Source organism: Rissa tridactyla, chromosome Z, assembly GCF_028500815.1.
Source record: "Rissa tridactyla isolate bRisTri1 chromosome Z, bRisTri1.patW.cur.20221130, whole genome shotgun sequence".
NCBI classification, from domain to species: domain Eukaryota; kingdom Metazoa; phylum Chordata; class Aves; order Charadriiformes; family Laridae; genus Rissa; species Rissa tridactyla.
Genome location: NC_071497.1, coordinates 30,400,348 through 30,416,530, shown reverse-complemented (window position 1 = coordinate 30,416,530; position 16,183 = coordinate 30,400,348). Strand labels below are relative to the sequence as shown.

At 35.3% G+C, this 16,183-nt stretch overlaps 1 protein-coding gene across 6 annotated transcripts in view; it reads left to right on the top strand.

The window, feature by feature from the left end:
- SLC12A2 (solute carrier family 12 member 2) overlaps positions 1-15,862 on the top strand; it is a 65,363-nt gene extending 49,501 nt beyond the window's left edge. The window contains exons 17-27 of one of the 6 annotated variants that reach the window (XR_008463662.1): positions 1,992-2,132; positions 2,341-2,447; positions 4,382-4,461; positions 5,783-5,923; positions 6,610-6,657; positions 8,202-8,324; positions 8,500-8,611; positions 9,093-9,179; positions 9,873-9,963; positions 11,384-11,519; positions 12,975-13,042. Coding sequence is in view for 2 of the 6 variants with exons in the window: in XM_054184590.1 (XP_054040565.1) it covers positions 1,992-2,132; positions 2,341-2,447; positions 4,382-4,461; positions 5,783-5,923; positions 6,610-6,657; positions 8,202-8,324; positions 8,500-8,611; positions 9,093-9,179; positions 11,384-11,519; positions 12,975-13,042; positions 13,938-14,073 (1,179 nt within the window). In the remaining 4 variants the exon portion in view is untranslated. Of the gene's footprint in view, positions 1-1,991; positions 2,133-2,340; positions 2,448-4,381; positions 4,462-5,782; positions 5,924-6,609; positions 6,658-8,201; positions 8,325-8,499; positions 8,612-9,092; positions 9,180-9,872; positions 9,976-10,225; positions 10,359-11,383; positions 11,520-12,974; positions 13,043-13,937 lie in introns of those variants that run through there. The other 5 variants (XR_008463661.1, XR_008463660.1, XM_054184590.1 and 2 more) reach the window with 5 other exon arrangements.
- Positions 15,863-16,183: the final 321 nt, after the last annotated feature.

Below are 16,183 nucleotides of genomic sequence, written 5' to 3'. Positions count from 1 at the left end.
GCAAAAAGAGAGATTTACTGGTAGGATCCACTCGATGTATGGGTCATCACTATTCCAGTTAGGTATACTACAGGGGAAACTTTGCAAAATTAATACTTTTGATCATTTGATGCTTAAATGCTGAGGGAGGAGGCTTTGTAGGAGTAAAGTGAACATGGGATTACAGCCTGGGTCAGTTTCTGTCCTTGTGTCATAGTCTCTTGTACTCAGGCTTTGGACAGAGCAGTTGGTCAAAATGATGCACAGTATACAGCTAGATTTCCTCTCAAGTGTCACTGTTTCAGGGAGATTGATTCCTGTGTAGATTTCTTATAAAGCCTGGTCTAAAATAAACCTCCTTGAGCAGTAAATTCAGTATCAGATTAGCCAATAGTTAAAAATTGCTCTTAACCTTTCAAGTAGTTTTTTATTCCTTCAGTTACCAGATTCATTTCATCAGCAGGTGAAACAGTAATGTGAACAGATTTTTCCATTCCTGTCCCCTTTCTGACCAGCTTCACTAATTTCACTAACTTTCCCTGTTTTTTGCCAGGATATAAGGTGGTGGTTTTTGGGGGGATTGGGGATGTGTGAGGGCTATTCTGCAAGGACATAATTTCAGCAGTTCTTATTTTTTTTAATTTTTTTTTAAGCAGCACCTTCTATGGCAGACCTGTAGACATTTTGGTGTAGGGGGAAGGAAGCAAGCAAGCTTCAAGTAACTGTTCTTCAAAATCATGCTTGTTGTGAGTTGTGTTAACTGTGATATAAGGTGGCTGTCGTACTCTGATCTGTACCCAAACTTCAGTTAGCTACAGAGAGGCAATTGTGTTTCTGATGAACATTGGTAAATGCATTTTAGCATATAGGGCTTATATAGTTTAGCTTCATATTTTAAGGCCAAACCTTTTCTGTCACATCACTTAAGAACATTTAACAAGCATAATTTAAATACAAAGATTTATTACCCTTAAATATGTTTAAATTTAACACACTTACTCAATATGATTTGCTTCTGCGCTAATGACAGATAAGAGCAAATCAAGTTAAGGCAATCCACAGAACATACATAAGAACATAAACAAATATTGACCAGTTCTGTCTTCAGAAACTTTAATTCTTTTAATTCCTGTCTATACAAACTTAAAATTTCAGTGAGTGCAAAGGACAGAAACTAGACAAGTAAGATAACCACTGATGGAATTACAGTCTTTCAAAAGTAGGGCTTTGCTGAAAAGAATAAGATAGTGTCATCCTTGTAGGAAAGCAATTCTGATAAGAGATTTTCTGGGAGCATATCCTATCACTATTTAAAATCCCTTTCCTACAAGAAGGATGACACTACCTTAGTCTTCACCAACCCTGACCATCAGAATCTGTATCCTTCTGCAAAAACAGAGCTACTGTGTCCTTGACTGTCCTTTATTCTGCATTTTGATGTCTAGGGGGAACACAGTAATTCCTCCTGATGGAAGTAATAAAAAGAAAGTATTTAAAGAGGAGATGAGTTTGACTGCAACACAGAACTGCAGAAGTGACACTACTGTGACAAAGGCTTTCAGATAAGGATTATGTACACACAGAGGCACACTTCTACAGCTTGAAACAAATATTCCCATAAAGCCTAATATTAAGTCATCATGTATCTGTGTATGCTTCATTACAAATCCCTTTCCTTTTAAAACTCCGTTATTCTTTGAAGGATGAGCTTGTGCCGCCTGCTGGGGAAGTGGGTTGTACTCTGCAGGAACAAGATTGCTAAAGCTTGAACAGCTCTCTTCCTAACTATGGGAATCTGGTCTGCTCTTTGCTGCTGACAATGCCTGGTATTTTGTTGTTTTGGGGTTTTTTGATCGTGTGGAAGAACGTTTTGAGGTTCTTCAAGTTTGAATTGTATTCTAGCAGTGAAATTAAAAAAAAAAAAAGAAGGGGGAGGGGGATTTATTACTACTTACACTCATAATTCTTGTGTTCTTGTTCCCTCTCCTCTTTTTGTTTCCTTATTTTGAAAGGGTCCTCGGAGGCAAGCTATGAAGGAACTGTCAACTGATCTGGCTAAATATCAGCGATGGCTAATTAAAAACAAGATGAAAGCTTTCTATGCACCAGTGCATGCGGAGGACTTGAGGGATGGAGGACAATACTTAATGCAGGTATACCTCTCTCTCAGATTTTATTTTTTTAAATGAAAGTGGTGAAGATGAACATCAAAATTGGAAGCATTTTTATACTTTGAAATACTTTCATTTTGCAGTTATCTTAAAACTTTGATGAAAAATACTTTGTTTTCAGCTTAAGAAAATAGACCCTTCAGTTGTTACAAAGACATGGTTTTAAAAAAATAATTTTTGTTCTTCTTAGGCTGCTGGTCTGGGCAGAATGAGACCTAACACCCTTGTTGTTGGATTTAAGAAAGACTGGAGACAATGTGACATGAGAGATGTTGAAACCTATATCAATTTATTCCAGTAAGTAGAAAATGCGGAGGTGCAGCTCTTACGTTTCAGTTCAGTATGTTTGGTAATATGTCAAGAAGATCTTAGTTGCATGAAGTCTCTTTCAGGTAGACTGAGATTTTCCATATTGGTGATCCAGCAGTCTTCAATACCTTGGGTTTTTCTGATATGGAAATGAGTAAGCAAGTCTGTATAGTTTAAACAGGTTAGATTTCTATATAAGAACTCTTTCTGTGTGTAGAGGTGGGAGGTTCAAGAATTACGATCTTTAGAGATGGAACTAGTCTCTTATGTGCCAGTCTGCTGAATTCTTTGAAGCATAGCTTCTACTGAAAGCAGGATTTTTTGCACACTAGTTCTGTAGAGATTAAGTGTAGTAGAGAATGAATCAAATTTATCTGAAGTTCGATCTTCACTAAACCTTGCTCTCATATAGAAGAACTGTTTTACTTACCTTGGGTGTCAGTGCTGTGTATCTTACAATATCGTAGCCAAAAAGGAGATGGAAAAGGAAATCACAGGGTAATTTGACAGTACTGAAAGGCAGACCAATTCGCACTGAAAAATACAGTAGAATAACTCATGCTACAAACAATTAAGAAAACTTGCACTTAACACTGAGCGTTTTTTGTTTTCCTTATGTGCTGCTTAACCCACTTCATTTGTGCTTTACACTTCTTATTTACTCTGCATTTAAAAGAAAGAGAGGATGGGGGATTACAGGCAGAGATTAGAAAAGGGAAAAAACCATACCCTCACACTCTCCCAGTTCCTTAAGACAAAAGCAGGAGCAGCAAATGCAGAGAAAAATAAGGAAACATGTTGGTTTGTTCTTGGTCTTTCTTTTTTTCCTATTTTATTTTGGAATGGCTTGTGCTGGAAGATCTGTCAAGGCCAACAAATCATGTGGTTCTCCACAACCCAAAAGAGAGACCTCTGGAGGTAATAACTGTAGGTCAAGCGTATTTCTGGAAAATTTCTGGAAAATTGAAAGTTTCTAAAGCACACAATAAAAACACACCTAATCTGTACACATTTCACAAATTAAATAATGAATTAAAAATGTTCACTAATGGACAAAACATTTTCTTCTTGAATCAATCTCAGTTTTTCTTGCATTTATTATAGAATATGTCGATACTTTGAATATTTCTAATCAAGTCTTACTGCTTCTAAAGAGTTTTTAATGAGTGAAGTCTTGAGAAATTTCTGTCTGTGGAAATGACATGGGAGGGAGTTCTCTGATTTATGGTTGTTTTTAATGAAACAACTGATGATTAATGGCTAACGCAAACTGTATGCTATGGTGAAGTTCATTTTTATCTGCCTTATATCTTGTGGGGGGTTGCCGTTCATTCTACTTCACTTTTACTCAACAATTTATTCAAGGTTTTCACTTGTTCCTACAATAATGAAGTTTTCTGTGTTTATTTTTTAAAGGAACAAATGCCTTCCCCATCAGATATAATGAGAACAGGCACGTTATAGCTAACGTACAGCTCATTTGATTCTAAATTGCAACTTCATAGATTTTAATACCCAAATGTTTTGGAAAGATGTCAGAAATTTTTGGTTATCAGATCAAGGAGATCTACTCAAAATAAATTGTTGGGGAGATAAAAAATTAGATTTCTCAGAATATCTTGTCATCATCTGTGCAGAGCTTGACCGATCTGTTCATGTACTTAATCTCTGTTTATGTAGGGGCAAGAGGGAGGAGACAGACCAGATATCCTTTCTATGTGTTGCTTTTCATGATATGGTGAATGGTTCACCGATGCAGTTGATGGTTTGGAATTGAAACTGAAATTATAACACAAATTGATGATTTGGGATTTTAAATGACAGTGTTTAATCACTGGAATTTCTTCAAAGAGGGTGTGTCAAGTTGGTCCCTTGGGAAAGAAAAAGTTGTAAAATATTTCATTTTTGTTCGTTTTGTTTAGTGATGCCTTTGATGTTCAGTATGGTGTAGTTGTCATCCGTCTAAAGGAAGGCCTGGACATTTCTCATCTTCAGGGCCAAGGTAGGATTTGCTTTGTTTCATCTGGTGAACAGCTGTTGTAATTCCCTTTGAATACTGTTTTCTGAAAATCTTAAATGAAGATAAGTTATTAGAAAAACTAACAAACCAAAACACCACTCTTCTTATAGAGCAAAAATCACTGAAAATAGCAAGACCGAAATGTAAAATAAGAATTACCCATGTTCAGAACAGAACTTGGTTTTCTGCGTGTCTCAACTTTCTGTACTTGTAAGCTGTATATGGTTGCTTCCCAAGGATTTACTATTTTACTGAAAAACACTAAAGAAGCTACCAAATTGGTATCAAGTATTTGTGACCTAAGTCTAGAAATTGTGAAAATCACAACAAATGTTGCATGATCCAGGAATGCTATGTGTCTGGTGTGGGTTGCCAGCGCACCCCTATGCACACCAGTGTAGAGTCCTCAGCAGCAGTCTGTCTCAAGTTTGGAAAGGTTTTCTATTTTCAATGTAGAAGACTTGGTTATGCTTTGTAGGTAGTGTTCTGAAGCCAAATGGTGTAATTTTAGTTAAATTTTGAGCAGAATAATGGAGGAAGCACATGAGCTTTGGCAGCAACTGCCTACTGAGTTGATAATGTCTAATTTGCTTGTTGTTACAACATTGCTACAAGGGGGAAGAATGCTTGTGACACAAGCTCTGTAATTGGGGGATCCTCCTGAAAGCGGGGAGTATTTTCCTGGAAACATATGAATGTCTGAGGATTTGGAGAGAGGCAGAGAGCCTGTCACTGTGTGCAGGAGGGCAGAGGAGTATGAGAAACAACTAAGAGTGAACCTGCACTGTGAAAACAACACTGCTGAGAAGACTAGGAAATAAAACTCCAAGGTGTCAGAAGAGTCTTAGTGACTCAGTGTGAGATTGCTTTAACTCTGACAGCTACCAAGTATCTCCACTGAAGCCAAATCTGTAAAAAAAACTAGGCTGTGAGACATACTTGGTCTAGACCTTGTCTAAAGCTCATCTGCGTCTTGGAGTTACAGTGGAAATGGAAAGCGTTTCACCAAGTAATTTTTTTCCCTCCTGGTTGTACTTCCTCAGTATTAGCTAACTCTCTTTTATGTTTATCCCATGGTAATGCAATCAACACGCAAAATCTGGGAAGGAAGTAGCAAGAAATTACAGCTCTGCTAGGAGGAGCAGCCTCTTTGTAGGCATTTCATAGAAGATTTCTTTGGTTGTTGTTTTCTGCTTTTATTTATTTCTCCAACTGTGAACTATCACAGTATAGTCACATACCTCTCTTGATACCATTTGGAACAATTAAGTGGTTTATAATGTGTTTCTTTGCTTTCTTAAAGAAGAGTTACTGTCATCCCAAGAAAAATCTCCATGTGCCAAGGATGTCATAGTAAAAGTGGATTATAGCAAGAAGTCTGAGACAGACACTTCTATAGCTTTTGCTCCATCATCTAGTGAAAGAACTCCCACTCTACATAAAGGTAACTTGTTCGTTAGTAGTGAAACTTGAATTCTCAGTCTTTCTCTCTCTCATTCCCTCTTCAGTTCCTCTCTCCCCTCACCAAGGAATTATGTAAGGGATATTTTTGTCTGCAGAACAGGTGTGTGTCATGCTTTTCCAGCCATTGATGTCTAATCACTTAAGTACTTTGGTTTAGAGCTTACCCGTATGTAAAATAAATCTTTCATGTCTAGTCCCCAGAATAAAACAGATAGTAGACAATGACCTACAATGGATTTTCTTTGTTAATGAGTTTGACAGGCAGGAAAAATTGCTTGAGAATCGTGTCACACATGTAAGTGTGATTTTAAGGCTGCCAAATTTATGAAGGTTTTTTCAGTTCAGACTAGAATATTATATTCATGTTAACAGACAGAAATCGTTAAGGATACTTCGACATGACAATAAACAACTTAACTACTCTTTTTAAATAAAAGCTTGGTGTGACTTGATAGTTAAGTGAGCAATGTGATGCTTTTTTTTCTTTTTAAGGTGCAAATAGATGTCAGGGTCTTGTAGGCTGCATTTGTGTGCTTTTCTTTGTATGAAAATCCATTTCATTCTACATCTTTGTTTTCAAATTTTTTTTATACACACTAGTAGTGTTTTCATTAACATCATAAAGGAAATTAACCTTTTTATTTTGTATCTTTAAAAATCTTCCAGAGGAGGACGAGGATGGAAAGACTCCAACACAACCACTGTTGAAAAAAGGCAGGCATTTTCCATGTTTTTTGTGTTGAATCATTCTTTCGCATTGTTAATTTCAGTTTTCCTTTTGTACTCCTTTCTACATATATACATATGAGAAAGAGGAAAATACCAGCCATGCAATGTTAATTAGCTTCTTCATATCCGCTTTGGAATTGCTTCATCTTTAAGGATTAGGCTGTGGAAAAATGCAACTTTGTGGAAATTTCCCAGAACAAATTGCTACTGCAAAAGAATTGTGCATGTGTCTAAGATATGAATGTTGGATAATTGTTATTTTTTTAAAGGTTTTGTTCTTAAGTAACATTTGAAATGTGTTCAGGAGCTTGCTTAGTTCTCTTTGTCTCACGTTTCTGTCTAGATCCTTACTTGAATTAGGAGGAAGGGAAATGCTACCTAATGGTATAGTGGAAGTGCTCCATCAGACTATTCAGTAGATCTTCTAAAGCCATAGTTGTTGCTTTGTTATTTGGAATTGTTCAACAACTTGCAAATTAAGGCATAATACAGACACTCAATGAGATTAACACCTGAAATAACGTGAAGCATTTTGAGAGATGAATTGAGCAGTTTTCACTTCCTGGTTTATTTCAGACTTTTTTGAGTTAAGCAAAGATTTTTGCCTTAACTGAGATTCATCCTACCTTTTTTTTGGACATTTTCTTCATAATTTCAACAGCTAGAAGCTGTTATGTTTTAATAATGGAAAGCGAGATTACATCTTGAAGCACAAGATGGCAGTTTGGAAAAAGTCCCAGTATGCAGTAAAGTAGTATATTAATGTAAATCAGTCACAGATGTACTCAAAATTTTAAAATTCCTAATAAAATAATGACTGAGATGAGTATAAAACTGCTGGCTTTTGTTCAAGCTGAGGTTTTAATTAAGAGAAAGGGCGTAGTTTTTTCTGTAGTTTTAAAAAAAATAAATTTACCTCTGTTAATCTAATTGAAAATGCCATTGTTGTCTTGGTCTCAGCCAAATCCAATAACTTTGTTACACAAAATAGTCTATATTGTGCTTCAGGGCCTTGCACATGTAAAACAGTACTTGTTGCAAAAGACAGAATTACAATATGCAGAACTAGCTTTTATTTTCACCACATTTTTAAAGAAAAATGGACTTAAAGAGGGAATAAAAGTGCTTAGGACATGGCATTTACACATACATTAGTATCTACATCTTTACATCTTTTTAGGGAAGTTTTGTCGTATGCAAGAGGTAGCAACAATGATCTAAAGTATGTATGCAAAGCTAAATTGTCCAGGCAAATGACTGTAAAAAGATCATACATATCTGTTATTTTCACGTGTCTGCCAAATGACTTAAGATTTAAAACTTTAAGTTCTGAAGTTGTGAATTTGCACACTCCCTAAATACAGCTCAGTTTATATCCATTTAATCGAAGTTTGGAATCGGGTCGGGGGAGAAGAAACAATTTTTATTTAAACCTAGAGATACCACAAAATATTAAGTTGCATTTGATGAATTTCAGGGTGATTAAGCAAAACACTTCAGAAATGAAATTTCCTCATCCTTTTTTCCAGATTCAAAGAGCCCATCTTCTCCTTTAAATTTGGCTGACCAAAGACTTCTTGATGCTAGTACGCAGTTTCAGAAGAAACAAGGCAAAAGCAATATTGATGTCTGGTGGCTCTTTGATGATGGAGGTAATGTGTTTTCTACTTAAAAAACAAACATAGAAAAAAAATACTGAAGTGATTTTTAACTAATTGTTAATAGGTATGTTTCAGTTAGTTCATATATGGATTACAAATTTGTACTGTTAAACTCTAACATGATAATATGTTTTCTGAATGTTCCCAAATCCTGGTCAAAATGCAGGTTTGACACTGTTGATTCCGTATCTTATTACAACTAAGAAGAAGTGGAAAGACTGTAAGATCAGGGTGTTCATTGGTGGAAAAATAAACAGGATTGATCATGACAGAAGAGCGTAAGTTTACCTTTAAAAATTTTCATTTCAAATGCTAATAGAGCATGTTACATGGTAGATGACTTTCACTTCCTAGTAGCCTTCTTTCAGTTGTTCTTTGGTTGAGGTGTAATCATATTTGATTCTGTTTCTCCAAAAAAGTTCCATTTACCCCCAGATTATTTTGGATGGGATATCTCAAGTTAAACTAATTTATCTGCAGCATTGTCTGACACTAACATTTTCTTTTTCAAATATTTTCTGAACTTGTCTTTGAGGGAGAGCTCTTCTCTTAGTTTTCTGGTTTTAAAAATCTATTTTTTTTCCCAAAGCATGTTGTTTTATATCCATATGCCAGGTAAGTTGGATCAATTTTTTTCCTATCATATTTAAGTTCCTCTTTTTTATTAAACTAGTGTTTTTATTACCAAACACCTAGCTGTTTACCCTGTGAAATAATTAAAAATCTGATGATGTGTAAAGGCTTGTTTTTCTGATACAGGATGGCTACTTTGCTCAGCAAATTTCGGATAGACTTCTCGGACATTATGGTTCTTGGGGATATTAATACTAAGCCAAAGAAAGAAAAGTAAGTCTCAAAAAAACCCAACTTGTTTGTTAGTTGAATTCTTGATGTCTTTCATGAATTTATAATAACCTCATTCTTTCCTACATAACAGTTTTGAAAGAGTAGTTCCTGTAACATCCAGTGTTTCATGAAAATGCAGGAAATAAATTAAGCAATAACTCCTACATCGAAGAACATAGAATTTTGTATTTTTTAAATCTCTGGCCCTTAGACTGTAATACTAAATGTAGAAAAATACATTTTAAAAAATCCAATTTGTCTGGAACAATCTTCTTTAAAAAGAGAAATGCTCACAAAAACTTAAATGGTCTTTATCTGACTCGGAGTCTTAGTTTAATGTAACAAAGCTTGGTCTTCAAATAGCCTGATTTGTTTTTTCTTTTTTAAAAAATTGCTTGGACTTGTAATTTTCACAGGAATGATCATACGTGTGATGTTTCTGATTTTTGAGTTTAAAAAATATTAATTTTAGGTGGCTTTCAGTACAAATTTATAACAGAATGTGTAAGATCTTAAAATAGTATCTTCCTTTCCCTTCAAGTCTTCTTTAGTACTTTGAAGTTGTAAAAATATTTTTTACATGGATATGCATGTATCTGAATAATTTGATAAGTCATGCAAATTAGGAAATGTTGTTTTACAACTTACCTTTTTTGTACCCTGCTTTTTAATCACCTTTTCTTAAATGTATAGAATAAATGAAGCAACTAAAACAGTAGAGTACTTCTGGAACTCTGATGCTTTTGGATGTCTTGGCTCCTGGGAGCCTGCTACTGAGAAATGTGTAAGCTTAGAGGTAGCAGGCATTTATGCATAAAAAGTTGAGACTGTAGAATTACTTGGAATTATTTTTATTTCATAGAATTGATCCATGAGTTATTTCTTCTGAGAGCATTTTTTCTATCTCTGTGGATATGTGTAAAGCCTTTTTAAGATATCAGTTGGCATTAACGATAGCTGTAAACTAAGTGGAGGAAGACAATTTATTTTTAACAATTGTTGTGCTGTATAATAGAATATTGTTAATATTTCTCCTTTTTGTTCAGCCAAAAAATAGCAGATCACATTTGATTGTTCCCTTTTGAGGAAGGTGAAGTCATCGTATCAACTGACTTCAGTAAAGACCACCAAGGGTGGAGAAAAAGATGGGTTTTTTAGTAGTGTGGGATTTTCCTGGAGGTGAATGGGCATGGGGGGAGTGTTTAACTATATGGAAGCTAACGCATGACACATACTGATATTACAATATCAGTAATACATCCCAAGAGATATTCCTTAAAGTTTGTTAAACTTCCCATACTGTAATTTGCAACCACAGGAGATTGGCAATACCTTGCCATCTTTATAAAAAAGCTCATTCAAATAGCATCAAAATGCATTTATTTCATTGGATGTAAGGCATATATTTCAGTATGTTCTGCTAAAAATCTTGTTTATTTTTCTCACATCTCATGGGCCGGGGCTATTCAAAGACAAGTTGTTTTCATAACTTGTGGCAGCCTTAGTTTGCTGTTCAAGTATCTTAATGTGGGTAGAGAAGGAAGGGTCATGTAAGTTGTTTTTTCTAGTAGAAATGAATGCCTCTTTGGTCTTCAGAAGGTTTTCTTTTTAAGTTCTTGCTAAAGTTCAAGTACATTAAAATTAACATCTCATATTCTAAGTGCAACAGGAAGACTATACAAGATGGCTGTGGCTATTTGCATTTGAATGCGCTCTCGGAATGTATTGTAAAGATTAAAAAGAAGCAAAATAAAAATATCAGAGCCAAAATCCTAATGGTACTAGCATGAGACTTGATAGCTATTTTTTTTCAATGCGACATGTAAACTCCTTCTTTTTCAAATTTAATTCAGACGAAGCTACTGTTAGTTACTATACATTCTCTAAGGTAGTACTCTTCAACTTTCTAACAGTTCCAGTAAAAGTCTAGCAAAAGTTGGTTTTGTTTTTTTTTTTTAAACTGGCTAAAATTTAAATGTAGTCACATGAGGAACAGGGAAAGCTACAGGTGTCCCTAATTGTTTATTGAATCATAATGTCTTTGTATACAAATAGCTGATTTGATGTTCTAACTGCAATTGGCAGTAAAAAAATTTCAGTTCACTTTAAATGGTAATAAAACTTACTTTCTGATATCATGAAAGTCATTGCTGACATACAGACGCGTATCTGTTCTAATATGGCTGTTCACTTAATCGTTACAGTATTGCAGCATTTGAAGAAATGATAGAGCCCTTCCGACTTCATGAAGATGATAAAGAACAAGAAGTTGCAGATAAAATGAAGGAGGATGAACCATGGAGGATAACAGATAATGAACTTGAGCTTTACAAAACAAAGGTTCTGTATTCTTTAGGACTTCATGTTAAAAGTTGTTAAACTCTTTTCTCCTGCTGCATTTGTGGATATGATATAAATGAGTTCATTCTTGTTATTCTCCTTTTATAGCTGTTTTACGAATGGCTGATGGAAAGCAGCATCTGAAACCATTTAGATGGTTCACAAAAAAAAAGAAATGTTCCAGCATTTGAGGGGGGTGGATTAAACTACTTTCCTACAGTATTTCAGCAGTTAATTTAAAATACCATTGTCTATATTCAGCTGCTTGTCTTTTTTGACCAAACTAACACTTTTGCTTCATTATTAAAAAAAAAAACACCACATGACATCTAATAGTGATGTTAAGGAGCAATTAAATGCTTGACATTTTTCACAAGCAGTTGTGTGGTGTAGAGATGCCAGAAGTATTCCTTCTCAAGTGCTTCTATGGAGAAGACTCAGGTAGCATCCTATAAGAGGATGCAGATACAGACCAGGACCTAAAGAAAGACTCGTTAAAGTTTCAGTGATCCTAAGTCCTTCAAGACGGTCCTGAGTATATTCCACCCTTATCTTCTTTTTCCTGCCTGAGTTTTTACAACTTCTGTGAGGATTTGCAGTAGAGAAGAAATGGGAATTGTAGGTCATTCTGCACTGTAAGTGTGAAAAAGGCAGGAATCTATTCAATGGGTAGGTACAGCAGCTGCTGCTGAGATCTCTTAACAGCATATTACCAAGGGGCTAAGGGGGACGATTTTATAAAGTACAGTTACTTTATAGCTAAGGAACTGCTTGATGCCTTGATGTTCCTCATGTATACAAACACTGCCAAAATTCATTTCAGTGAGGTAACTGAAGTGATGTATTCTTTTGTCTGCTGATAGGTTAATTGTTTCTGCAGACACTAGCCTGCAGATTAACTAGACTTCATCTCATCTGAGAACAACAGAACTGTAAGAAATGGTTAACTCAAAATCTTTGCCAGAAAGTTAGTTGACATAAAAGAACTGAAAATTACTGAGGAAGCTACCTCAGACGTTAAGACAGGATAGGGTAGTAAAAAAAGGCCTATTATGAAGGTGGGCTTACCAAACAAAGATGGGGCTTTACTTCTGTAACACCTGCCCACTATGAGCTTCTAGGATATAGTTGAAAGAACCTTGAAGAGAATATAAGGGGCCCGTGCTTCTAGGAGCTACGGAGGATGGTATCATTATTAGAACTGTCTTAAATTTAGCTTTCATAGTACTTACTTGGCTTATTTGCACATTTTAAGCTTGCTGCTTTCTTCTCTCCCAGCCAGGCAACTGTAGGCATTTAGGAAAAACGAACAAGTTGCCAAACTGAGGTGGAAGTACATGCTTTCTATAAGTGACTCATACCAACTGATCTTAACTGGTTTTCATTTTTCCTTGCATAAAGGAACTTGGAGTTTTTTATAAAAGATCTTCCTAACTAGTTTCTTTTTAACTACAGACTTACCGCCAGATTAGACTAAATGAGTTGCTGAAAGAACATTCAAGTACAGCTAACATAATTGTCATGTAAGTAAATGATTTGTGCTCTTACCCTAATTGATATAGAACTGTAATTTGAAATACAAACATACATAAACGCAGGTTAGGAAAAAGGCTGTGCTTGGCATTAAAGTATAGAAATATCCAAGAAGGTTTCAGTGCTGAAAGTATTTATTAGAAGCATGGAGCTACTACACTGATGAATGAAGAATGTCCTGTGTAGTTCTGTGCTTCTGACACAATGTTTTAGGTGACTACCTCCACATTTGTAGTGTGGCTCAGGATTCTCACATTCCTTCTGCTCCCACATGCCAGGTACTCCCCTCTCTTTTGGGTCCTTCCTTTCAGTTATTTTTCTAGGAAATCTCTATAGGTAAGTTAGATCATCATCCTGACAATGAATTTCCATGGAATTACTTTGTAGGTTTCTTTGCTGTGTTTTTCTTCAGGAACCTGCTTCAGAACTCCGTGAAGTAGTACTACAAGTGAAGTTTGAGGAGGGCAAATAGTCTTAGTGTTTTCAAAAGAAAAGAGCAAGGCAGGTTTTAGGAAGGATTGTGAGAAGCAGTGTTAGACTGCACCACCCCTAGCATCCTAAGAAAAAGCTGTATTTTAAAATCTTGAAGAGTCTTTGAAGAAATTATCTCCAACTGAGGAGAATTCTTCATGAAACTACCTGAATTACAAAATGGTGGTAAGAGGCCAAAAGTGAGGGGTAAATAGATGTAAAGGACTGTGGTGCTAAAGATACGAATTCTCAACTCACGAACTGAATTCTGAGCAAAACCCAAAAACCAAAAAGGTTCCAAAATTTTACTTAATAGCTACCTCTTCACAGAATCATACTTTTGTATTTATATGATACGACTTGTACTCCACCAGGTGTTTCTAATTGAATGCTTTTTTCTCTTGTGAATTATAGGAGTTTGCCAGTTGCACGAAAAGGTGCGGTTTCTAGTGCACTATACATGGCCTGGTTAGAAGCTCTTTCTAAAGATCTGCCACCAATTCTCCTTGTTCGTGGGAATCATCAGAGTGTTCTTACCTTCTATTCCTAAGAGTACTGCACATGGGACAGCTACGATGAAATGGTACTTCAGTGCCCAGGGGAGAGTGACTGACATGGTCTATAGTTTATTAACATTACAAAGGCAAAAAGTGACTCTTCTTTCACTATTTCACTGACTTGAAAGCACACAAGGAAAGTCACTGTATTTCTAAAGTTGTGACATCTTCAGTTTTATTCTATATTTTCTGTAATTTAATCTTGCTTAATGGGGGAGGACTCCTTGTTAGACTGAAGAACAAGACAAGCTTTTTGTTTGCTATTTGAATAGCAGCAATAAAATGTTTTATTTTTGATCAATGAAAGGATTATAGATTTATAAAAGCCTTTTAGCCTTGAGGTGCCTTCTGAAATTAACCAAATCTCATCCATACATCCTATTTTGTGAATTTATATAGAATGTCAAAATCTGCCTTCAACTAATAGTTTAGATCAGACTTCTTTTAGTTTCTAGTCTCTTCCATATTACAATAAAAATGAATGCTGCTTTTCAGTCTTCCATTGAGCTATTAGTTTTTAGTACTGTATGTTTTCTATTGTCAGAAAGTTTTTGGTTTTTTGTTATTATATCTGTTAGATTTAAAGGTGAGAATTCGGGCAGGTCAGTTGAACTAAAACAAATTCCTGATGTTATTGTCAATACTTCATGCTACTAAATTTTGTAACACGTAAAATAAAACTAATTTTACCAGCAGAGAGGATCATTTTCTCACATCTGACAACGTATACTTTGGCACCAGTCTGAAATATACAGCTAACATCAGCTGCTTTGGCGAAGGATAGTGACCAGTCTCTGCTCTGTAGCTCTAATAGAAGATCAAATTCATCTTACTGGCTAAGGCTTTTTATCTTACTACAGATTTTATCTTACTAGAGACCTGTCCTAGTTCTTGGCCTATTATGTTTTGGTGTCACTTTCAACTTATTTTGAAACAAAACTCAACTTAAGGCTTGAATGGGGATAATATAAGCAATGTGATGCTATCTAACAGAAAACAGTAAACACTATGTGGAATCTTGCTATCCAATATGAAATGTAAAAGCTACAGTTCTCTCGCATTTTTCAACAAATGGTTAAAAGGACCACTAGTTACTAGGGGAGATGTTTTTAGGTCAATTCATTCAGTTGTCAGAAAATATATTCAGTCTTATTAAATAATACTCAGGTTTGATTGTCTAGCAGTTTAGATCTATTCCATACTTCCTACTTTATACATTTTCTATGTTCAATAAAAAAACTGCCAATCTTGTGTGCCCTTTCATTGTGTATTTTGAAAACTTCATAATTTAGTCTACTATGAACACCTACACAAGAAATTTCACTTGAGCCTTTGTATAAAGGTTAGTAATGTGAACTGTTTTTTAAATTCCTATTATATTTTGGATAGAAAGGATTGCCTAAAAACATTTCACAAGCTTTTGATATTAGCATAGGAGATGCTACTGGATCAGTTTACCAGTGCTTGAGTGACTTTCATTTAAGGATGCACAGAAAAGATGTATTTTTATGCTAAATACATAATCAAATTGAAATGTAACTGTTCCTTTTGAAGGACAAAGCATAATCATTGTGTGGCAAGGTAGAGCTTCGAGTTGTGAATAAAGATAAAAACATTCTACACAGTGCAGTAGACACTTGTCAAGTTCTTGGTAAACTGCAGAAAATCTTTTTGCTGTTTCTGTCAATTGGATTTAAGACTATTGAATCATTTCACTTCAAAAAAAAAAAAAGAAAAATAAACATGCATGTTTTGCTGCTAAGTGTGAGATAACTGATGCCAGCATGAACCCAGCTTGTTATGATAAACATTGTAAGACAAGACAGTTTGCAGTAAAAGTGCCGTTTCCTTCCAGGTGAGGGGGTGGTGATCAAACTTAGCAATGTATCGATTACAGGCTTTACAGTGTATTTTAGGGTATAAGGATGTCACATTGTGAATGTGTGGAATCATTGCCATGTTTCTTCTTGTTTTGTGGGTTACATTCTTTTGAACAGATGGACAGTAAGGCATGGACTTAGTGCTGCTATCTTAAAAAAAAAATGTGCACAGGTACACTTATTTAAAAGGTTTTTTGCCCATTCAGGAAAACATTGCTTGTGA